At 38.6% G+C, this 26,626-nt stretch overlaps 1 protein-coding gene across 1 annotated transcript in view; it reads right to left on the bottom strand.

Annotated features, from left to right (window-relative positions):
* The window catches only part of LOC145987798 (U4/U6.U5 tri-snRNP-associated protein 1), a 101,308-nt gene extending 75,450 nt beyond the window's left edge, over nt 1-25,858 (bottom strand). Inside the window, exon 1 of the mRNA XM_083122503.1 lies at nt 25,593-25,858. Within this exon, the coding sequence (XP_082978629.1) occupies nt 25,593-25,818 (226 nt within the window). The 5' untranslated portion in view covers nt 25,819-25,858. The remainder of the gene's footprint in view (nt 1-25,592) is intronic.
* Between the last annotated feature and the right edge of the window lie 768 nt (nt 25,859-26,626).

Genomic DNA, 26,626 nt, shown 5'->3' with positions numbered 1-26,626 from the left:
CATTTTAGATAGCAAAATTAATCTCAAGTTATAATGACAGTCGTGATCGCATTCTAAGAATCTAAAATGCAATCTTCTTTAATATACACCTCTATGACGTTCCTTTATTTTGGAAATCATTGAAATACCAAAGTTAATGAAAAAAGTCAGTGGATGTCCATGGGAAACATTTCCAACAACTACTGTAAGTTAAGTCGATGTTGCATATTATTGTAATAGTGCATGACAGGCGTTTACTTTTCGAATGCACTGTATGTACGTATGTCAAGGTGAAGAGAAAATAATATGTATAACTGAGAATTACTTACAAGTCAGATTAAGATACCATGTCATATCATTATTAAAATACTGTGATTGTATCTATTTTGAGGAACTAGATACAGTACAATACTGGTTATTTGTGTCACAAAGTGGTAACTTAATGAATCTAAAGGTTTGATTCTTAAATTAATTATATTTAAAAATACACTTCCTGTATAAATTTTACTGGTCTGGTCAAGCAGTATCAACTGAAAACGTTCACTGAAGGAACAACAGCTCTGCTATTCACTGGTCAACATGATTCTTTTCACAAGAAGACTAAATGGTGAGTCTAAAGTATTTTTTGTCCTGAATTCAAATACGTAATTAGATTTTTCCATCAGGCACAGTTTTTCTGATAGCTATTTTTGAAAATTGAATTGTATCGTTCATTACAGCCTATCATGGGATGCTTTAACCTGTATTTAACTAATATGCAGTGTTTCTTTTGAAGATGTGTAGGTGTTGTTCACCTAGTTTGTTCATAGATTCTTCCAACGTATGTTTGAAGGTTGTGCTGCTGCATAATAGCAATGAAGTACCATCAGTATCTGGAGTGCATGCAGCTGGTACTAAAGCGAGACATGAAAATATGAGATTCCTGTTGGAAAAACTTGAATATAGAAAATATAACTGGGATATCTGTGGAGACTTAAAGTTGATTGCCTTACTGCTTGGTTTGCAACTTGGATACACTAAATTTTGCCATTTCTTGTATGAATCGAAGAGTAGGGATAAGAAGTCTCACTACATGAGAAAATTGTGGCCTAAACGTGATCTCTTATTCCTAGTCAGAAAAATGTGACAAATCCCTTAGTGAATCCTGAAAAAGTGTATCTACCACCATTGCATATCAAATTGGGAGTCATGGAAAACTTTGTGAAAGCAATGGATAAAAATTCTGCTGCATTTATGTACCTGAAATCTAAATTTCCTAACGTCAGTGATGCGAAATTCAAAGAAGGAATTTTTATAGGGTCACTAACGGCTAATGAACATGTTTTGAGGAACCATTAAATCCACTGAAAAAAGTAGCCTGACAGTTGTTCAAAAATTGATGTTGCAATTTTCCTGGAAATCAAGACATAGAAACCTCTCGTAATGTAGTGACTGATCTTGTGAATGCTGTGGAATGCAACATGTCTTCTTCTTAGAGTTTAACCTATAAAATCTGGCTGTCAGCGATGAGCACGGCGAGCACTTCCAGCAGCAGATTTCTACAATAGAAAGAAGGTGCAGAGGCAAATGGAGTCTCCCATATGCTGGCTGACTACTGCTGGACCATGAAAAGAGATATCCCAAATGCAAAATATGCCCGCAAATCATTATTGTTAACATCTTAAGTAAGTCAGAATGACATATATCTTTAATATATAGATTTACGTTGAGTATGGATTTCATACAACTTTGCATGTCAGCCTGATGGAAACAATCTAAAAATATATTCGAATTCAGCATGAAAAGTACTTGTAAATTCAGTTCATTTTGTTCTTGTGAAAAGAAAAAAGTTCATTTTTGTAGACCAGTGTAAATTAATTACATTTAAGAATACACTTCCTGTATAAATGTTACTGGTCTGGTGAAGCAGTAGCAACTGAAAATGTTCACTGAATGAACTGCTGTTTTGCTTCAATTATGGAACATGGCAAATGTCAACTATCGGCATCTATTTAATGCATGTACTTTAATATCGTGATTATGTACAAAAGAAAATGTGTCATGTTCTGAACAATTGTGGCAAATCTTTCTCCTCTGATTTAATGTCATGCACCAGGTTTCCTTCCTTCTCTGTGACACCGTCATGCCACACTCATCTTTCTCGCAACTCAAGACCAACCACCGCCATGCTAGCCTATCCTCTTTTGTCACACCATTAAGCCTTGTTTTCATGATATGAAAAACAATCGTCCACATATCTGCAAAACAGAATTATTTTGTCACCTCCTTTTTCTATCCAATGCTGAAACAAGTAGTGGACCTCATAAAAGGACTTAAGTTAAATGAGATGAAGACGACAATGTCTAGCTTAGACGTGAAAAATATGTTCCAGAGCATAAAGAGGGGACACGTTTTGGACATTGTTAAAAAGAGAATGGGACAAGAAATTATAGGAGAATGGGTAAGTGAAAAGGTAGTGAAGGTCCTGGAAACCATTTGGAATAACAGTATAATGGGGTATAAAATAATGTTAATGAGTGAAGGACTGAATATAGGTTCTAGCCTAAGCCCAGCATTGGCTGAATTGGTTATGAATGAATGGGAAAAGAAAGTGATAGAAAAAGGAGGTGACAAAATAATTCTGTTTTGCAGATATGTGGACGATTGTTTTGGCACATGGAAGGGAACGAAGAGGCAGCTCGACATTTTTGCCAACAAAATACAAGATGAAGAAAGAGGGATATTATTGGAACTCGAAATAGAAGAGGAAGACAAGTTAAGCTACCTAGATACAAGGGTTGTTCAAGGTTGACCGGGATTTTCTTACGTAAAAAATCGATGAATAGCCGGATCATGATGAAACGTGAAGGTGACGTAATGTATTCCTTCGCGAGTAACTTGCGCCCGGCATGACGTATTTCGCGCATGCGCAGCAGTTGCAGCGAACATGGCAGCAAGCAGTGTGTCTGTGGCTGTGGAGCAGCGGTGTGTAATCAAATTTCTCGTGAAGGAGAAAGTGAAACCAGCTGAGATTTTCAGACGATTGCAAGCACAGCATGGTGAACAAACGATGTCGCGGACAAGAGTGTACAAATGGTGTGAGCAGTTTCGCGAAGGACGGGAGCTGGTGACAAATGAAGCACATGGACACATTCGCCCGACTGCAGTCACACCAGTGAATATCACACGTGTTGAGCAAATGATTCTTGAGAACCGGCGAGTAACAGTGCGGGATATTGCTGCCAAGGTGAATATCAGTGTCGGGAGTGTTGAGACAATCATTCACGACCACTTACGCTTCCACAAAATCTGTGCAAGGTGGGTTCCCCGCCAGCTGACATTCGATCAGAAGTGGACACGCAGGATGGTCTGTGAACAGCTTCTAAATCAGTTTCAAGCAGAAGGTGATGAATTGTTGCAATCCATCATCACGTGTGATGAAACATGGTTGCACAATTCAACCCCAGAGACCAAAAGATGCAGCATGGAGTGGCGGCATAAAGGTTCCCCGCTTCCCAAAGAAAAGCAAAACGCAGCCATCCGCTGGAAACATCATGGCAAGTGTCTTCTGGGACATGAAGGGCGTTATCCATGTGGATTTTCTGGACAAAGGGAGCATGATTAATGCCCAGTATTACTCCACATTGTTGAGTGGTGCTGTACGAAAGTCCATTCGCAAGAAAAGACCTGGGATGTTGTCTGGAAATGTCATTCTTCTCCATGACAATGCCCACCCTCACACGGCCAATGTGACAACAACAACTCTGGCCGACATGCACTGGGAAGTTCTGCCCCATGCCCCCTACAGTCCGGATTTAGCCCCCAGTGATTATCATTTGTTTGCACCCCTTAAAGACCAACTGGGAGGGAAGAAAGTCACGACAGACGAAGCACTGCGGAGCAATGTCCTCCAGTGGCTACGACAACCTAGTTCTTTCTACGCCAAAGGAATTCGGGAGTTGCCAGAACGATGGCAACGGTGCCTCGGCGCGCATGGAGAATACTTTGAAAAACTGACATAGTTTGGTGTTTCTTCTGCTACCTATTTCCTCTGCAGAAATAAAAGTCCCGGTGAACCTTGAACGAGCCTTGTATATTGATGAAAAAGAAGAGAGGACAAGAAATTGAAATCGCTTGGCATCAGAAGAAGTGTGCTGCAGGGGTATTCTGCCACAAAAGAAGTGATGTAAGTGAGGTGAAAAAAATAAATTTTATAAAGAATATGGAGGACAGAATAAAGAAAATATGCACGAAAGAATGTGAAAAAGAAGGCAAAATAAATAGCTTATGGAAACAGCTGGAAAAGAATGGCTATGAGAAGGAGGATAGACTGGACATAAACAGAAGAAGGAAGAAATGTGGCAGGGGAGAATTGGAAGAGAAAGAAAACGAGAAGAGGTTTGGAATAAGGAGTATGGGGAAGACCACAGAAAAGATATGCAAAGTGCTTAGGAAAGTGGCCATTAAAACTTACAGGAATGGAGGGAGAAGCATCTTAAGAATAGCGGAGAATGCAAACAAGAAAAAGGAAAACAGAGAAGAGGAAGGGATTATCTACGAAGTGAAATGTAAAGAATGTCAGTGTGTGTACATAGGAGAAACGAAAAAGAGGCTGAAAGACAGGTTGAAACAACATAGGGATGATGTACGACTTAACAGAGAGAAATGCGATATTTAAACACACGAGAGAAACAGGACATGACATAGAGTGGGATGAGGCTAAGCAGATAGGAAGGGAGGAGAGAATACTAGTGAGAAAATGGAAGGAGGCCAAGGAAATAGATAAGAAAGGTGAAGAAGACACAATGAACTGGAATGGGAGACTGAAGTTAAACAAAGAATGGAAGAAGATGTCAGAAAGAGTGGAAAGGACAAGAGAGAAAGAGGAGAGAAGAAGGAAGAAGAATGAAGGAAAAAGAGCGTGAGATAAAGAGTCCAACCACATTCTAGATAGAAGTAAAAATGTTTAGCCTTTTACGTGAAAGTACAGTTGACAAGGGAAAGTCACCTGCTAGAATGTTCCAGTACAACTTTCTAATAGTCTGGAGGGGAGCAATGTTTGTGCATATATATCGTCCTGTTCTTGTTACATTTGTACTTGGTGCAGAGTCTGAAGAAGACCTTGCTAGAAGGTTGAAATGTTACGTTTAGTTTATGTTTTATAATAAAATAAATTACTGGCTTGGTCAGTATATTGAGTTTTTCCTCTTTGGTATTTCAAACTCACCTTGTGTTTTTGTAATGAGAAATGTGTACTTCAGTGACATTGTTATAGCTTGGTTACATACACATGAACTGTATTTTGTGAAAATTAGTACATATAATACAGAATACTTTAAATGCATTACGTACAAATAAGGTTTATTTAACACATTTTTAAATTATATTTTGCCGGAACATACAGTAATTTACGTATGTATAAAACAGAATTGTGCACAACTGAGTTACTTATAAAGCAGTCTCAACTGTAAATTAAACATGACATTCTAAATAAAGGCATGTTCTAGTAATATGTAACAATTTTCAACAACAAAACAGCACAATATATAAACTGTACTGTACACCATGCATAACTTGCTTGTATATATAATTCTAATTTGCAGTGTTGTACTTTCCCTTTGTTTAAGTTAGTTTCAATATTTTTTAAAAAAAATCTTATTTGTATACTTTCAGCTGTATATTTTCATGCAAGGCTATGGTAAGAATGCATTTACTTATTCAAAATACACTATCATTTGAAACTTGAGGCTTTTACAATTGGCAATTAAAAGTACATAATTATTATTACGAGTCACTTCCTTCGACTTGGTGACATTTCAGCCATACAAGCAAAGTGTGGTGTTAATGAATAACAAAAAATATACCACTATACAGTTTGCAGTACCCTCACCACTGGTAAACAAAAACAACAACCTTGTAAGAAATTAGTTACCTGAAAATGCAAAAGACATTAGTATGGGGTACACTATTTGACAATAATTGTGTTTCATCTTGTATTTGATTTTTCATAATGTTAAGTAGTATCCTTAATAATGCATATGTACAAGGAAAAATTTACAAATGGTGGTGCATTTTGTATCAAAAAATAAGTATGCTCTTATGCCTTTACAAAAGTACATACTGAAGGTTTACAAGACATGAAGAATTTTTGTTTTTTAAAGGAAACACACATGCAGTATGATAATTTATATTTTGTTTGATTTTGTATTTATTTTTTATTGTTAAGTAGTATCCGTACTGCTGGTATGTGTGTACATGAAACAATTCCCAAATAATGGTGCATTTTATGCAAAAAAAAAAAAAAAAAATAGGTAAGCTCATACTATACTATACTACCTGAAAGTATATTTTTTCTAAACGAAACCTACATGTGCACTACAATATCTTCCATTACATGTGATCAATCATTCACTTTGAGCTAAGATAGTAATAATAAACTCAAAAAATGTACTTTTGCTGCAGAACAGTTGATTAGAGTTGACGAGCTGTATCTTTGCGGGTGAACCCTGCCCAAGACCGGCTGTGCAGTAGCAAGGGGGAGGAGCTACCGGCTGCACTTCATAATCCTTGCGTCCTATCCTTGCTGTCGACCACCCAAAGGGCGAGTAGGTGACAACTACATAAACATATCTCTCTCACACTCTGCACGGAGTAGCCAAGGCCACCCGCAAAGATACAGCTCGTCAACTAGTAAATAAACATGTTTCCTTCCCCATTTTATTATGTTCTCAGAATCTGTTCAGAATACAGTAATTTAATTTTCATTCACATGGTTTATTACTAAGTTAATTTCCAATATTCAGCTTGGACAAAAGCTAAATGATAATAAAGAAATACATGAGATGGTCAACTGAAAATGTTGATATTTGCTATTGGATTAAGGAAGGAGCTGCAATTTGCTATATTCTAACAGCAGAAATGAAGACTTTATATCTCATCCTGTATATTCACACAAACTGCGATTTATCACTCCTGTACTTCATTTTTAAAAATGCAACTTGAAATTGTCATGACTTTGTAGAAACTGCTGGTTCTGTTTAGTAACAAATCTGACAATTTATCTTGCTGAAACACAAGGTGAGGGAAGTATTGTTTCTTGTAGCAGCGAATATGGCTTTCTTTGCGCCAGCATGAAATAAGTTACAAACAAAAGGAAAATACGGAAGCATTAAATTCAGAATTTGAAAAGATAAACATTTGTGTCTAACATTTTTCCACTGCAAATAAATCATCTTCTCTGCAATACATTAATGGGAGTACCTATTTTTTGACCACTTGCATAATTTAAATCAATATTGCATTTTATAAACATATTTTCAAAGTTACAAAGCCAGGTGCAGTTGGACATATAGTGCTCAGAATCACTGAACCCCTCTAATGTATACTATTTACTTCAAGAATGAACAATAAATAATATCTTTATCTTTTCACAAAAATCTTACATAATAAGTAATGTCTTTCGAGGCCGCAACACGACAAATTCCTTTGCTGCTAAAGAGAAACCAAGAGCCAGCCATGCTGGTGCAGTTTCTCAGTTGAACTCCCATAGGACAATAGTGAGGCAGGCAGAAACTGCAGGTGGGTAAATAGCAAAATACATGAAAACTGATACAGGTGAACCTTTGTATCAGTAAAACTGACATGTGAAGTTCATGCTCTCACAGGAGCTGCAGCAGAACACATTGTGCTCACTGCCAAAAAGCTGCTATCTCTCTTGCAATGTTGCCCTGTGGGCTTCAAGTTTCAAGCCAATATGTGACATATTCAATCTTATCTTTGCATCAATTTTGTGCCAAATTTCTTACACTAACTGCAAGCTTGTGACAGAGATGAATGAAAGCTGGGATTACAGATGGATTAAAATAAAAGAGATACATTACCAAAATAATTCATGCATTCATTCAGGCACTTTACCTTAAAGGTGGAAACATTTCGGGCATGCGAAATCAAAAGAATGGCATAACTGGAATTAACATTTTACACTGTTATCACGCATCAATTAACATTTTAAACTTTTATCATGTTTGCAAAAAATCAAGGTCCCTGCTAATTGGAACTTACTTTCTGGATGCCCCTCGTGTAAATCAGTAGATGAAATGTGAAAATTTAGCAGGGCTAGCAGAGAAACGTCAATTACTGAAGAAAGTGATATTATTTTAGGACTGAATCATTTGTGTAATTATAATATTAAAATATTTACATATTCATTATTAGTATTTTATTTCATAACATTGCACATTAACTTGACTCAGTGACAGATTAATATCGATCTCTCACAAGTTTAGACAGACAGGATGGGGGGGGGGGTTAATTGCAATACGAATGTTGCAAAAAACTTGAGGTTGGTAGCATGAGCTTGTCAATTTTTTATAATGTTTACCAATACAGATTTCTGTTTCACCTTTTTGTGATACCATTCAAAAACACATTGTAACTTGTGCAAAACCAGTATTAAGCCAAGGGGAAGAAAGAAAACCTTTTGTAGGGATTGCTACATTAAATAAGGTTAAGTGAGACAGAAGAGTAATAAAATTTCAGCAGCATATTTGCAATGGAACAGCAGACCAAGGCTCTGTTACGTTTCTCATATATCAGAATCCCAGGCTCGCAGAGACTTCGTTACAAGGACCGATGGAGTGAGGCTGCTTTTATGGATGTATAGAAATACACACAGAGTGAGCACTGTAGTTTAGGGACATCTGTGTGATAAACTGCGGGGGTGGGTTAGCGCTATGGTAAATAGTGCGCTCGTAGCTCTAATAATTTGTACTGCACTTAATACGAGGATGGCGTAGGGATCTTCGCGTGATAAACTGCAGAGGCGAGTTAGCGCTATGGTAAATAGTCCGTTCATAGAGCAAAGTCCTAAGAAGTGCGATTCTCTGTGTTTTGGGGCAAAAGGCAACCGGGAGTATTTGATATTGGATCTGTAAAGAAAATATGTATATACGGCGAAGGGTAGAAGTGTAAATAAATGTTGTACATAAAGAGATAAATATGCGAGACTTTATTCATTTCAACAGATGGGGGCTCGTCAAAACATACCAAAAGCTCGTTGCCGTATACAGTACTGAATTTGTTAAATTGAAGGTTGTGCTCCACACTTTCTCGACCATGGACTGCATGCACTCTATGACATTGCATTCTCAAGTACGTTCAAGACACAGTATGGCTCAGGTGCCAGGAAATATAGGCGCAGCGTAGCTTCGCACAGCAATGGGTTGGTCGGACAGAGAACTGAGCACAGAAAATGTAAATGATCGATTGCGCGAATTGGCATTAAGAGCCGGGGATCAAGCAACAACACGGGTAGGCGAGAGTAGCCGGGTTCATCAGCTGGTCAGGGTGTGCAGGGAAGAAGACATGGGAGAGCATCTTCGCAGGGAATACAAGTTACCCCTCCCCAAGTTTGGCACAGTACCGTTACAGGAAACAGCGTTAGAATTTTATGAGAAAATAAAGTTCTTTCAGGAAACGAGTCGCATATTGGATCAAACAATGCTAGATAATTTAATGTTCGTAGCGTTATCAGCGGATCCGTTGGAATGGTACAAATATCGGCGAAATGTACTTCGTGATATGAAGGCATTCAGGAATTAATTTTTGAGTGAATGTTTTCATTCCTCGCATGCGAGGAATTACTACAGGAAAAAATTCGTAAGGCAAAGCAAGGTGATAATGAAGTTTTTACGGCTTTCATAAGAAGAATGCAGAACTTGTTTGAAATGGAAGAGGTTTCTCGAACGGAAGCTCAGAGGGTGCAAATCGTCGTACGGAAAGTGCAGCCTTTGTATCACCAGTATCTGTACAGACAGGAATTCGGAACAGTTGTGGAATTGTACGAGGGACGTCGCATACAGAGTTTCGAGATGGTTTCCTTCAAACATTTGGCGACACAAGATAGCCAGTAAGAAGCCGTTATGTCTCCCCCTCCTTATAGGTGAAAAAAAGCAAATGCGGTGGTTAAGAATCACAAAAGGGGGTTCGGACATTTCTAGGGAACCAAGGTCGCTGCTGGCTCAGCTTTCTTCGCAAAATAGCTCTCAACAAAAGGGACCAGGGCCCGAGAAGGCTAATGACCTCGAGAACAAGGAAATTCCCAGCAGAAACAGACACCTCCCTCAGGGCGTCCGCTTGGAAAGGGGTGCGGCTTCAGGTCAAGAAGGGAGTCGTAAGAGGGATGTGCTTTGTTTCGTTTGCCAGGGTAATCACTATAAGACACACTACCCGAAGCTCAAAGAAAGGAAGTCTGCTGCCCTGGTGACAGGTTAGGAGGTCGCGGTTAAGGCTAAAAAAAAGGTCCAGCTGCAAAGATTCGTTGGAAGCACGTTCGTCGCAACCGGCGAGAAACAAAAATGGAATCTGTTGCTGGGGTTGTCAATTACAGTATCATATCTTCCGATTCTGCCATGATAAGTCGAGAGAAATTGAAAGTTCCCAACACACTCGCTGGAAAAAGGATGAATCAGGGCTGTCAGGCAACATGGCATGCAAAAAGGGAAACACTGTTCCGAAATACGTGAAAGAGCCTCTTGTTAGCTGCAAGATAAAAGGCCTGGAATTTCTAGCTTTTGTTGATGGGGGAGCCAGTTGTTCCTTACAAGATGTAAACACGGCAAAGTTGCTACAGAAAAAGGGGTCTAAGCTTTATCATAATGGCACTATATTAAGTTTAGCGGTCGGCATAACGCACATTGTCGGCCGGATGATCTTATTTGTTGAATTAAAGGGACTCATGATTAAACAGACATTCCTTGTGCTGAGAGATGCAATAAAATCAGTTTTATTGGGAAGGGATTTTATATCAAAAGCTAGGATGAGTCTGCATATCTACGTCAATGCATGGAGTTTCTATGGGGAAAAGGATGTTTTTTTTTAGTTTGACGCTCCAAGAAAAGCACAGAAAATGCCGGCGGCTATTGTTGCAACTGCACAGCTGAAAAGGTCAGTCCATGTACTAAGTGTTTCTGTATTGGGCCGTTCGAATAAAGAAACGGAACGAGAAGCGCAGGGGCTTCAGGCCAAGGCCTTGTTACAAACACAAAGGAGAGAGTATCTGCCTGAAAATGCACCGAGGCTAACCGAGATGAGTGTGCGTCGGCATCCACTTGTTTCAAGGCAACCTGATGTCACCAGCAAGAAGACGTAGACTTGGCACTTTGTTTGCGGGAGAAAGGAGTACCAGGTTCAAAAAAGGTGCCTAATGATGATGATTCTGTCGAGACGTGGGTCCGCCCACAAGGGAAGAAAAGAGAAACGCACTACAATTTACACGAAAAGCCACCGTGATTGGCCGAAAAATTTGTCTAGTCTTGAGTATGGTATCAACAGTACAGTCACGAGCAAAACTGGATATTTGTCATTCCACCTTCCCTACGGCTGCCAGTTAGGTAACAAGTTTGACATGTTGCAACTGGAAGTGGCCCAGGATGATCTGAATGGGTTGGAGGAAGCAAAGGTCGTCCACGTAACAAGGCTGCAGGAGAAATGGGAAGCAGGTGTTAGGAATCAACATTCAGCCCAAAATAGGCAGCCAGAGCTGGAAATGGAGATTAGGAGACCTGTGTGGAAAAATCTACGTTCTAACTTCAGAAATCGGAACTATGAGAATGATTTCGGATACAGGATTTCTGGTGCGGTCTTAGTGACGAAACAATTGGAGTACGTCGTGAACAACACCAGCAGGGTAACCGCGGAGAACCAGGATGTGCTGGAGAGTGGAATTTCGACAGAGGAGAATTTCTTGGTTCCAGAGAATCTACACGATGTACCAGATGTGCCAGGAAGATTAGTGAACCTTTTTCAGGTGACTCTATTTACCAGTGACAGACACTTCTTTTTTTTCAGGAGACCTTATTTTGCGTGTGAAAAACACTGTAAGAGTGAATATGAACTGTGACTACAGAAGGTTGTTTCACGTTGATGGTAACGATTTCGATCACCAGGGAGCAGCACGTAGGCACAGCACAGAGCAGCCAGAGCCAGTAGGACGAAAGTACTGTGTGTTGACTTTCAAAGACGATGGTTGGAGTGTGAGTGAGTGTTTATATGGCACCAAAAATTCCAGTCTTTTGGGAGGGGTACATCTGTGTCCTTTCCGACGTTGGTTATAGTTATAGTAAGATAATTAAACAGTGCCACATGAAAGCATTCCATGTGTCAAAGAAGGGCATCAATGCAGTGTTGAATCATCATAAAGCTTGCACTGTACCTGTTGATGGAACCAGTCAAAGTGGGCCTCGGACATATCGGAAGCCCAAGCGTTCCTCCGATGTTGTGCGGAAAGTGAGATCCTTGGTGCGATGTGAAAACCCTGCAACGCAAAGAGTGATTGCACAGGCAGTGCAATGTTTCCCTGCAACTGTAAATCGCATCATAGTCCAAGATTTACAATTTGTGCGGAAGCACAAGGCTCAAGTTCATAAGTTGCGTGCCCCACATGTCCAGGAGAGGAAGACCAACAGTCGGAAGCTCTACGAACGCCATCTGACAGGGGACCGCTGGAAGTATGTTGTGTCCCTGGATGAAGCATGGATGTATCTGTTGGGATGTGGTAAAAAAAAGGGCCATCTACTATCGTCCACGTGATGCAAGAGGTCGATCTGAGTGGGTACGTGAATGTGCTTAAAGTTTTCCACGCGGGTTCATGGTTGTTGGTGGTTACTGCCATAACGGCAAACTTCCACTGCGCAGAGTGGAAAAAAAGGCTAAAATAAATGAAGCCTATTACCACACGAATATTTTGGAGCCACTTTACAGACATGATATTCCTTCTCTCTATGGCAGCGACACATCTCGTGTTGTCATCCACCAGGACAAGGCTTCCAGTCATACGGCAAAGTCCACGCAGGCATACATGGATCGGATGGCACGTGAAACGGGCATTCATGCAATCCCCTTTACAGACGTCCCTGTGAAATACCCCCGATGCCTCTTCCATGGATTTATTTGGGTTTCCGTTCTTGAAACGAGCCTTGGGAAGCAGACGGCCCCGCACAATTGAGGGTCTTTGGAAAGCTTGTCAGGAGGACTATGATCGTTTGGACCAATGTGTTCTTCAACGCAGTCTCCTCCAATGGAAACTCCGCTGCAGGGCCATTGTTGCAAGACAGGGGTATCACGTGGAGCACCACCGCTCGTGGCGTCACGGTTTTTCTTAAGGTGACGTGGGTTCTAACTTTGTTACCATGGACGTGAAACGACCTTCTGTAGTGAAGTGTATTATAGTTTATTTTTTGTGTCTGTGTACGTGCTCTGGCCTAGGTTGCTTTTGCTCGGTAGTATGTTTACAAATGACAAGACTGATCAAGATTCTTTTGATCTCGAGGTGGCAGACATACTCAGACAGAACTTTCTTCCTAGCAAATCTTACCTTCACACAGCAAAAAATATCACAATTCCGGAAAATTTAAAATCTCGATTCGGAAATTTTACTACCTGGATTTCGGAGGCAATCAAAATTTCGGAGAGAGAGGTTTAACAATTTTTGTATTTTTCAACTAGAATTTATTATCAAAGTTTTGTCTTTACTATTTTATGATCATGTACTCCGTAGAAAAAAGTCCAGATTTGGCTATCCCTACTTCACACGTTATTACACAGTTATCATCATCATCAATGTAGGAATGGCACCTTTCTTCAATCTCTTCTTTGGTGTAGTTCCTTGTAATTCAGATTTTAAATCAAGTTCGTAGTATTATAGTAAAAAATATTGTTTGAAACCTGAAATTTTGTATTTTCAATGGGATTTGTATGTTTTTCAAATTTTCAGAACTTCTCATTGGATGTAAATGTATGGTAAACAATCTCAGAATATTTAGTTTTCTTGAGATAATGTGCACATGCGTTTACAGCACCGTGAGATATTATTATCACTCTGATACTAGAATATGAATCGCATAATATATCACAAGACCTTGGCGTTTACCATGGAGAAATATTGCTCCCTTCTCCTGGTTGAAAGATTTACCATGATGTTTGGCAAGTCTTGCGATGATTACCTAAAAATGTTATGCTTCGCCACTGTGTTTCAGAGCAACAAATCCCATTGCAGTAGCACTGACAATAGACAATTCGACATAGGCAAAACATGAGACGAAATCAGGTCTGGTTCAGTTGGTACAGCAAGGGCACAACATGTCAGGAACCTGAGGCATCTCTGATGGTATAGTGGTAATATCGTCACCTTGTAATGAAGGGTTTCCAGGTTCAATGTCCGCCAGAGGCAAATAGTGGTCTGGATCCCACTTTAATTAAACTGGAGGTCCAACTCTGATTTGCCTATCTGTGCATAAAGTGAACTTACAAACTCAAAAAGAGTCCAGGTTCAGCCTGGATTTTTGCTACAATTTCTAGTTGTATATCTCTTGTGTGTGCCAAATTGTAAGATATCGTATAACACCGCCGACCTTCGAAAGTTCAGGAATCAGCAGGCACGGGAGTTTAACAGGAAATAAAACAAAAGTCCGCATTAACTCAGAGAACGGTTGGGTGCAGGATAGAACATACACAGCCAGCTAACGTTCGGAAATTTGAATGGGGAAATACCGCATGGTCCAGAATCTTCGCCTCCAAACACCCATACCGTATTTGATGCAATTGCGATAAATGACTTAAATGAGACCTTACATTCTATAGGGGGTAAGCATTTTTATTGTTCCCTTGACTTATGATCAGGTTACTATCATCTGGCCTTAACAGAGGATTCTAAGCCTTATATGGCCTTTACAGTCCCTGGAAAAGGGCATTACAAAATGAATTTTGCAGTTATGGGAGCCTCCACGAGCCTCGCAGGGCTCACGCGTTGCATTCAATTAGCGTGTGACGGTATGGACAGCTCCAAATTCATTTCGTAAAGCCTTCGTATGATATTTACTTTTGTCACTTTTCACAACTGCACCAGGACTCGACCACTGGATGTGAAATCATGAATGCACTCAGCCACCGAGGATGGAAAATTGTTAATAGGTACATGACAAAATAGAATATCATTACTTGTGTTGAAATACTAGCATTTCAGTTGTGGTTCATTGACACTAAACCATTCTGAATTATTTGAAATAAGTATCTACAAGGTACAACATTATTATAGATAAAAATGTGACTATTTACATCCTAAGTATATACTATACCTTCAGACTGTATGTCTTACACAGGCATTCCCTTAGGAGGCCTTGCAGACTCTTTCTTGGCATGTAAAAATCTGAAAATGATAAGAATGCAGGCAAAATTACAGGCTTTCATTCAGATAACTGTTCAACACAAATGGCTTCTGTATAATGCTTCTACAGCCTCAGAATTTTATCGCATTTGTTGACATGGTATAAATCATCAATATATCAACCAAGATTTTCTTAAGGATTTAGTTGAAATTTAGCCATGTATGTTGAGCAGCTTGGAATAATTTAATTAACAATACACTGACATAAAATACAAACTGTTTTAATTTGCAGTCTACAACAGCTCTGTATGTTTCTTGTAAACAACTTGTTTACTTTGAAGCTCAAGGTCTGCTGTATGGGCAGTATTTTAGGATCATATATCAAAAACTATACTGTAATATCGCCACTACATAATATATTAATTTATGAAATGTGTGAACCAATATCAAACAAGACACATATCCACAAACATTCAACTGTAACAAGAAATCATGTAAAACAATACACTAATAAAATTTTACTTCATAATACTAACCTCTCAGGTATTATGTATATACATTTGTTGTTTAATTCATCAAATAAATTGTAATGCCAATTTCAGAAGTGTCGTTTAAAGAAAAATAAAACAAGACATATAATGCTATTCTCTATCTCATACATTAAGAAATCTTACTATGTACCTAAAGCATGTAATGGTCAGAGCAGCATCAGAGTTAGGACTTGACATGCTAAAAAATAGCACTATGGAACAGAAAAATATTATCAGTGTTTTTATTATAACCTGTGAACAAACTGGAACATTTTCCTGAATTTATGCAAGTACAAAACTGTAACGTTCAATAATTATTTCAAAACAAACAACTTCTGCATAAAAGTAGAGAAAGCTACTCCCATGTACACTGCAACATGCCGGGAAGGCATATAAAGGAGGAGGGGGGGGGGGTGGAGGTGGTGATCAGCACCATGCTCAGGGCAGATTTACTCTTCTCCCCAGGTACCTACCTATTTGTTAGATGGGTCTGAACCCCATAGCTGTTCCAAGAAGGGAAATTGCTGGAAAAATTCCCACCATGGGGATTGAAGTCAGGTTTCCTGCATTGCAGCCAGATGCCATACTAACTGGACAACTGTGGCTGGTAAATTATTCCTTGTTCTTAAGGAAGCAAGTGGAAGATAATATTATGAAATCTTACAGAGAATAATTCTTTTGAATTGTAAGTCATTTAAAAATGTAAAATCAGCAGGTTTTAACCTACATCAGAAATCTTTATACTAATTGATTTATTTTACTTTGCTTCTCTGCCACTTTTGGCTGGGAACAATTTGATCATCCTCCATACAGACCCGATCTAGAACCCAGTGACTACCACACGTTTCTGCAACTGAAGAAGCATCTCAGAGGAAAGCGCCACGATGATGCAATGATGAGGAAGATTGATATGATGAAACTGATGAAGGGACACTCACAAAGAACATGCATGCCCATGCCAGGATTGTCTGTGCTAACCACTCCACCACGGAGATCAGCAAATCAGCTGTCGGACAGATCTCTCACAATTGTGAGCAACTTGCACATAGATATCCACTGGTGACCAATTAGACAGACGTTTGTTCAAAATGGTAAAATGTGCATGATTTGGTCGTTGTAAAAGAAGGCTGAAAACAAAGTCACGTTTTTCTCCGTAAGCAGGCAATTATGAAATGTATCATGCCAATACATTGCAGAGAAAGATGCTCCCTCTGGCTTGGAAGAAAATCATGCTCCCTTCAATCAGTGAAATAAGAATTACAATGTGTGCAGACACCATATCCGATTAAGTACAATTAGGATTTATCTCTGCAGGTTCGAGTGTAAGAGGTAGCATTATTGTGTATCCATTAGTGATATGCAACATTCAGGATGAAAAAAAAATGGCAATTTCCTGACTAAGTCGGAACATGAAAAGTTGGAAACTTCTTGATACCATGACTAGCTCAAGTTTTACACAAGAAAAGAAATAAAAGTCTACAATTAACTACAACTTCACAACTAGTGTTTGTCTTTAAAGTATAGTATTTTAGTCTTCAATATAGTAATGCAAATACAAAAAAGTGAATTGAGAAGAAAAAACAATAAACTTATATTATGATACTACGGGTGTGCAGTCACAAAAAGTCTACACAGGATTGAAAAAATAATACTTCCCTGATTCTAAATACAGGAAATGATTTTCCTACTTGTTGTATTACTACATACTCTTAGTACATAATTGTTTTTTTGGTAACACTTTCGTATAGCGGAAACGGATTTCTTACTTTTACATAAGAAAGTACTTACGCAAATCATTTTCTTTAGCGTTGTTGAAGTTCAGGAATGTAGTTTTGATCCATTTTAATGCGAAATCATGTGTTTATCTGCGAAAATATCTCTCCAACACGTTATTGCTGCTGCCACCATTTGCTTTCTGCACGTGAGCTCAATGTTCCGTGTGTTACATTACCTAACCTCGCCATGTTTTCACTATAACATGACGTGTCGAGTATTTTTAATTTTTTAAATTTTTTTAAAAATATACTTGCCTAACCTAACCTTACGGGAACTGGTTTGTGGGGCTAACATCAATAGTTTGCAAGGTATTAGCATAATTTCAAATCATGGCACGAAAGTAGGTACTTTTCGGTGAACAAGGTTGCAACACTGCATAAATCGACAAAACACTCACACAACGTGCGATGAACCAGTACGCTATCACCATAATGTGTGTTACAGAATCGAAATACTGAATAACAGTAAGTACTCGTAAATGTAAGAAATTGCAGACTAATACGTTAGCAATGTAAAAAAGTGTGAAATAAATTATTTATAGGTGTTTCACCTATATGAAAGTAGTGCAGATTTTTCTTCTTAATTCACTATTCCTATATGCATTACTACGAGGGTGTACCCAAAAGAAACTTTTTTTTTTTTTTTTTACAAAACAACCTTATCACCTTCAAAGTTCTCTCCATGACACTTAATACATTTTACCAATCTGTGATTCCATTCTTGGAAACATTTTTTAAACTCATCTGTTGTGATGGTTGACAGCTCCTTCCTCATTTTTTACTTCACCTCTTCTACGTCGTCAAATCGCTGTCCCTTCATGTCCCTCTTCATTCGGGGAAACAAAAAAAAGTTGCACGGAGCGAGGTCAGGTGAGTAAGGGGCGTGGGGCAAGAGAGTCATGCTGTTTTGTGCCAAAAACTTGTGCACTAAGATGGCTGTGCGCGCCGGTGCATTTGGTGGCACAAATTTCGCAGCGACCCTTCTCATTCCCAATTCTTCCAAGATAGTCCAGATAACGTCGCCAGCCCTTCAATGGTCCACTGTCGGTCTTCGAGCACAAGTTCACGAACGAGGTTTGTCATCAATCGACATGTCATTTTTCTTGAAGCGAGAAAACCACTCGTACACTTCAGTTTTCCCCATAGTGCTGTCCTTGTAAGCTGTGTTCAACATCACAGCTGTTTCTGCGGCATTTTTCCCGAGCAGGAAACAAAATTTCACAGCCACACGCTGTTCTCTTACATCGGCCATCACAAAACACGAGGTGCGAGCAAAACTGCTTTTACGAAAAAAAATCACCATGATGAGAGACAACCTTCCCTGGCGAAGCCACTGGGTGCACTGAACTCACAACGAGTTGCTCGAAGCTTGCCTTGAGGGAAAAATTCGTACTACGGAAGCTCCACCCAGCGCAGCATTATTTCCGGTTTTTTGGGTACCCCCTCGTATATTAAAAGACAAAACATAGATATGAGTTGTGTCTGTAGAGTGCTAATCAGTTGGAAAAACATTTGTGATATACTCACATTCACTGTTATGAGCTAATTTTCCAATCCTGCCAATGTAAATCTTGCATTATTTGTTTGTGACAAAATAAATTCTCTCTTCCTTAGCAGTTATTAGAATCTCAATCTGTGAAGCAATACACATTGTTCATGCAGTTGCTTTGCTATCTTTAAGGCTGCAATTTTCAAGGATTGTGTCAAACCCCTCCTACTCCCTTCCTAAACCGAGGAGGCAAAAATTCTACGGAAGGTTCAGTGCTGGTGACCGACCCTCTTTACACTCAAAAGAAAGTGGTTTATGAAGGTTGTATTTCACATGAACATCTATGAACATCTAGCTTGCAACAATGAGTTGTAACCAAGTATTTAGTAAAACACTTAAAACTGCTGACCAACAATCTATATTTATGGAAAACACTACACTATACATGTGACATTTCCACCCTATATCAAAAGATTACCCTGATATTAAGTGGAAACGTCACGTGTATAATGTAGTGTTTTTTTTATAAAAAGGAAACAAGGCTTAATTGTGTCACCACTGAGCATTTAGTGATTTTATGTGGTATTTTATGCAATTGTGATGAGATCTCCATGTGGAGCGTTTCTTGTTTGTTTTCAGTCCGGAGTATAAAAAGTAACAGCTTTTGAATATTAGGATGTAGTAAAGAATATGAAATGTATTGGAAAACAAAATGCATTAATGTACATTTTTGTTCTAGGAATTAATTCGTGCGGTTGTTACGCACACATTGAAGCTGTAGTTCAAACACAAAATACATAAATACCTTAAGAAAAATATTGTCCATCGCGAGCCACCACTTTCGCCCATCTGTCAGGCAAGTTACGGATTCCGTGGCGAAAGAAGTCCTCATCCTTTGAAGCGATCCAGTCAGAGACCCATTTTTTGATATCTTCTGAAGAAGTGAACCGCTGTCCAATCAAATCGTTATTCATGCAATCGAACAAGTAGTAGTCCGAAGGAGCAATGTCTGGTGAATATGGCGGGTGGGGTAAAACTTCCCATCCGACATTTTCTAAATAGGTTTTGACCAGTTTTGCGACATGTGGGCGAGCGTTATCATGTTGAAAAATAAGTTTATCATGTCTGTTCTCCCATTCTGGTCGTTTCCTGGCCAGAGCTTGCTTCAAACGCATTAATTGTAGTCGATAACGTTTCACCCGGTTGCAGCAGCTCATAGTACACCACACCTGTCATATCCCACCATATGCACAGCATAACCTTTGCACAGTGAATATCTCGTTTCGGTTGTGATGGACCTGGTTCACCTGGCTTCACCCAGGCCTTTTTTCGTTTCGGGTTCTCGTAATGGATCCACTTCTCATCGCCAGTAACAATGCGATGCAAAAACCCCTTTCTTTTCTGTCTTTGAAGCAGCAATTAGCAAATGGTTTTTCGTCTTTCAACGTCTCTGTCTTTCAATTCATGTGGAACCCAATGTGACATCTTTTGAATCATTCCCATGGCTTTGAGGCATTTGGAAACTGTTGTTTGATCAATGCCTAATGCTTCTGCAAGTTCTTCCTGCGTTTGACACGAATCCTGATCGAGCAATGCTCTCAATTCTTCGTCTTCAAATTTTTTTGGCTGTCCAGGTCACTCTTGGTCTTCCAGGCCGAAATCACCACTTCTAAACCGTGCAAACCACTTCTGACACGTTCGCTCAGCTAGCGCATGGTCACCATACACTTCCACCAAAATACGATCACTTTCGGTAGCACTTTTCTGCATGTTAAAGTAATGAAGCAGAACACCCCACAAAAACACTTTATCTGGCACGAACTGCGCCATGTTCAGTTGACTACAAAATGCTGTTGTTGACGCGTCAATCAACTGCCCTATACTACGAACGATGTGCGCTGACAGGAGTTTTCAACGCATGTGTGGATACACGGAACTGTGGGACGATATGCTCGTTACGCCATCTCTTGTCCAGGCGCATGAATTAATTCCTAGACCAAATAATATAGGATTATCATGAATGTCTGTTGTTGAAAATTGGCCACATTGATGTAAATTCAGCGACCTAGCTGTGGATCATTATCATGTGGTGTTGTGCTTATCATACAGAGATGCTCAAAAGCATGCTTGCATGGCTAAAGGTTATCAAATTGTTCCACTATTTATCATATCTACGAACCTGTGTTAGGTTTGATGCTTAGAGTAATTTTATGTTATTCCATAAATTTGCATGTAAGTTGCTTTTTAAAAAGTGAAGAACAACTTGGAGATACACTGGTCACGCTTCAGGGCTAAATATTTCACTTATTTAGTTTCTATACCTTGAAATAAATTTCAGGCTTCGTATTATGTGCTTCTCCAACCACACAGCTGGAAGTGCATATTTTAAAGAAATGTATGTAAATGCCTGACAATGATTCTCTTGCATTATGTGACACATTTATTTGGTAAGAAACATGGTGAAAATTAAGATATTGTACATTGTTAGGTTAGCAGTGATAAGTTTGATATCAATAGTAATATTTTGATATTCACCGAATTTGCATGTGTTCTTCTACTTCTAGAACAAAACCTACTTTTGAAAAGATGGTGAAAGTGGTCCAGAATATGAGGAATTGAACATTCACTGGTCACACTTCAGGGGTAAATATCTTGCTTATTTGTGGTTTCCACATCTTGAAACACATTCAGGCTTTGTAAACTATCAAAATCTGTACAGTAACAGATAAAAAAATAAAAAAAATTTGAGGGTGTGCGGTCGGTCAATGGCCCCGAAATTTTTAGCATAATTTTTCCACAATATCAAAGATTATATCAAGTACTGCATGAGATCAACTTGACCTGTCTAGCATAACAAACAGGCATTAAGACATGTAATACCACATCATAACTACATAACGTGACATATAAACAGCAGTATTGTTCCAACTCCTTTATGTGCAGAAATAAAGTACTTGTCACCAGCATGAAAATAATGCAAAGATGTAAGCTTGATACATACCTACAACTAAAAAAACACGCACATCAATACAACAGGCCAGGTCAGGTCAAAAAGATCATGTGTATGTGTGCTTTAAAACCTAGTGAAAATAACTCAAGAACTACTCCCTAAAAAGAAAGGGAAGAATTACGAGAACCAAATCTCTGTGACAACTTACTCTACATCATGTGAAAACATGTCATAGCTGACTCATGCTGCTTTGACATAACAATCCTTTCACCTAAATCTTCAAGCTGCCAACATATTTTTAATGGGTTATAAATCGTGGCTGTAAATGCAGAAGTCAGGTCAAAATATACAAATTTAAATACTATCCACATAAGTTAAATTTAAGCTCCTGAGCCACATCAGTAGTTTCCATCTGCTCCCTGTTATCAACTGGGAATTTCAATCAAATGATATGACCTTTGGGAGGAAAGAAAACCCACACAGATGGGTAATCCTTCAGATTATTTTGTGCTGTGCTGTCTATATGTAGCAGGGGTGGTGCCAGAACAGTGCTTGCACACTTCTTTTTCACAAAATGTTTCGAATTCAAGAAGAGAAACAACTCTTGGACTGTCATATTACATCATGCAGTCTTATTGAGCGTGGAATGTATTTAAGTGGGACATATATTTGCATACAACAGACATTGATCTTATTCTGAAAGGGCATTCACTTCCCTGCACTGGTGGCAAGTCTCTACCAAGATCAGTGGCTGCTGTCTTTTGTCAGCATTGTAGTTAAGAATTGTTTCTACTTTAGTTTATTCAGGTTGCCTCCTTGTGGTTTTTGATAATTGCCGAGACAGTTCACTGTGAGTTGTTTATTTTTTAGCACTCCTGATAAAAAATGGTTTTATTTTGCACCTACTAGATATCAGGTCGTGATCGGAAAATTATGTAATGCAAGTTGTACCATGAAGAACTTTTTTTAATACACACTTCTACAAAACAGGTCTAGAAAACTTACCATTTCAAACTTTTTACAGATCATTACAAAGAGGACCATAATTCTTGAAAAAATGTTAACGTTTCTTGTTGAGTATAATGTAACAGGTGGTGTTATTAATGACATTGCTGTGCAGTTTGCACTTCGTCCTGACATTGCAGCATCAGGAATAAGCTGAAGATAGGGTTATGTAAATGAGCACGGTAACAGTTTCGATTGTTTTATATATTTTTTCATTCTCCTAGCAGAAAGACTAATTATTGTAGAATTTTGGAAATCATTGCCACACGAAATTTGAACCTTCCTTACCGTAATGAGCAGTTTGGATTAGATTGATTGATTGAATTGTTGTTTTAAGTCCACTTTATGCACAGAAAGGCTAATCAGGACTAGACCTACAGTTTAAAGTGGGATCCGAACGTCTGTGCCATGTGCCTCCACCGGGTATCGAACCCGGGACCCCTTGATTACAAGGCAACGACGCTACCACTGCTAACCCTGTTTGGATTAGAAAAAATATATTTACGTTGAAAAAAGGTGCCATTATGCTTTTTACCCGAAAACAAACACAATTTTTCACATACAGTGATCTTTTTTTATTCTTTTCTTCGCTTCTGTAACACACAATATGGCGGGCACATTTTGACTCATGTTGTGAGTATGTAGTGTTTCCAACCTTCTTCACCGAAAAATACCTACCATCGTGTTAGTCACGTGTGAAAATTTTACATTAACCCTCAATTACAGTTGTGACGTCCCATGGACCAGAGTGTTCCTTTTGCTTGTTACCCCGCCATTAGTTTTGACCTTGAGGCTACCTCTTTCAGTACCTTCCTCAACTTCAGTGTACTGTGAAAGCGTAAAGGAAAAGTTTGCATTATCTGCTTCTGTGGTGTTCTATTTATATACTGCAGTCCCGCGGGTGTTTGGGAGTTAAAATCATCGACAATTTATTACGATCAATAGGCAAGAGAATTGCAGATTTTTTATTTGAAGCATATACTGAATAGAGGGAGCCGTGATTTTGAAGAATGAATGTTAAACAATAACTAAGGACTAAATTCACATTGATCAGCTGTGTTTGAATACTCAGTTAAGATATATTTTGGCTTAGTGAATTTCTTTTTGTTAAACTCACAATATAAACAAAATACTTTTTTTTTTTCAGAAATTAAAAAAAGAATGTTTCGTTCTGAAAACTATGTAATTATGTTCAGTGAATAACAAAGCATACAACATAATTAAATTCACATCATTTAAAATATGTCCTGATATAGTTATATTCCTTTTTTTCTTAGAGGTCCTGTGGACCGCACAACTGTGTTAGTGCCCGAAACTTTCACGACAGCGGTTAAGGGTTATGCACGGGTAGCCCCACGAACCATTATGCAAGGTAGCTGATGGATAGCCCCACGAACAATTTCCGATAAGGTTAGGTTAGGCAAGCATAGTGAAAAAAAGGGGGTTGGAAACACTGACGGTGAGATATTTCTCTTGAAAAATACATGATTTCCCGGTCAAATATATTCCACGATGAAAGAAAAATACCTCGATGAACGTTGGAAACCTTGGCGAAACTCATTTTCGTAAGTAGTTTCTTCTGTAATAATGAAGAAATGTGTCTCCGATATAAAGAACTGTTACCATTGTCCCATCATCATTTTCATCATGCTTATTTTTTTAAAAAAGTTCTCCTTATGCACAGATAGGCTAATTGCTACTGAACCTAGTCAAAATAGGATCCGAACCACTGCGAGCCTACTAGGTATCGAACCCAGAACTCCTTGTGTTTGTTGTGGTCCAAGCAATGAAAAATGAAGCAAGTCACTGGTAGTCATGGTATCCTTGACCTTCTGAACCCCTTGGAGAATGTGAAATATTTTGTATAGTTTATGAACGTTGTGTTGTTCATGAACGTTTTCAGTTGATTTTAGCTCTCGGACATGTGTTCTTGTGAAGTAAAGTACGTCTGTTACTTTACCATGTAGTAGAACAGCCCGACAGCTTCTTGCAAGTTGGAATCACTTATATATTACATAAAACATTGAAATCTGTCGATTAAAAGAAAATTCGACAAAATTCTCGAGGGGGTACAGTGGGTAAACAGCTCCCATACATGTTTCAGGTTTTCTTTATATTTTTATATTTATCACACTCCTCTCAGCACATCTAGATGATTATTCCTGGGGCTGTTGCTGATGTGTTGAAAGGCATTTCACAAAAAAAAAAAAAGGTACTGGGTAAGGTTACATCTGATTTCAGCACATTGAAATAATTGTGTTACATGAAATGTCGAATTCTCTGGATTAAAAGAAAAATAAAACCATAAAGGGTGTACTTGGTTACGGGACCGTTTTATGTACAGTGTACATTAACATATTAGATTTGGACAAAGTTTGCGAGATATTGTCAAGTTCATAGGCACTCGTCTCGATTGTTTGGCGCTCGTCGAAGTACAGAAAAGAGTAAATGTGAAGAAGAAAAATAGCATATTCTTGAATAAAAGAAAATTCCTCTGAATACTCTCATATGCTATTTACAAATAGGATCCTAATCAATTATCCAATAACAGTAGCGATCACTTACATGGCATTTGTAAAACGTTTCGATACACCTACATTGTATGAACGGATTCCTACCAAACTCTTTTCAATACGGTATTGCTGGAAAAGAATTAATCACGCATATAACCAAGTAAATGTTATTCCCCACAAATTTTGTCAAAAATTACTTATTTCACACTTACCTTCAGGTTCTGGAGATTGGAAGCTATGGCCCGAATTCTCAGCATCGTAAACATCACCATTGCGTTCCCTAACGAATTTTTCCTTCTTTCTGTCTTTATGATGCTTCTTATGGTGACGATGCTTCTCTTTCCTTTCCTTTTCGGGAGATTGAGATCCAGATTTACTTCGATGCTTCTTTTTCTTATGTTCTCGGGTTCGTTCTTTATGTTTCTTCGAGGAACCCATTTTCTTCAACTTCACTTTACCACTGGTAAATATTCAATATGGCTGCTAAAATGGGACTGATATTTATCCTACATCGGACAGCAACAGAGTAACTGTACATACTTTTATTACTTCTCATTATATATATATATTATTTGATGATAGTTAATTTATTTCCAATGGTGATCAAGCTTATACACAGGTTATAACTTACAAAACCTATGTCAAGATTATAATTTTCAATCTACAAGTTTACTGTGCGGTATGGGACAACCAGTAGAACACATACAGGATCCGGAAGTCGATCAGCTCGATGGTTCTGCACATAAATTAAATTATATGCTTGGTCTGCGTACACTTCCAACTTTATTCTCTGGTGTAAACTATAATCCTAGAATGGACAATTCCACTGTGACATGAAAAACGTTTTAAATCCATTCATTTTACAGATAATGACAGTGTACAGTGTACATTAACATATTAGATTTGGACAAAGTTTGCGAGATATTGTCAAGTTCATAGGCACTCGTCTCGATTGTTTGGCGCTCTGTAAAAATGAATGGATTCAAAACGTTTTAAATCCTTTCATTTTACAGATAATGACAGTGTACAGTGTACATTAACATATTAGATTTGAACAAAGTTTGCGAGATATTGTCAAGTTCATAGGCACTCGTCTCGATTGTTTGGCGCTCGTCGAAGTACAGAAAAGAGTAAATGTGAAAAAAAAAAATTCACATTTACTCTTTTCTGTACTTCGACGAGCGCCAAACAATCGAGACGAGTGCCTATGAACTTGACAATATCTCGCAAACTTTGTCCAAATCTA

This window comes from Lepisma saccharinum, chromosome 5, assembly GCF_977018435.1.
Source record: "Lepisma saccharinum chromosome 5, izLepSacc3.1, whole genome shotgun sequence".
NCBI lineage: Eukaryota > Metazoa > Arthropoda > Insecta > Zygentoma > Lepismatidae > Lepisma > Lepisma saccharinum.
This window is presented reverse-complemented; position numbering and strand designations above follow the sequence as displayed.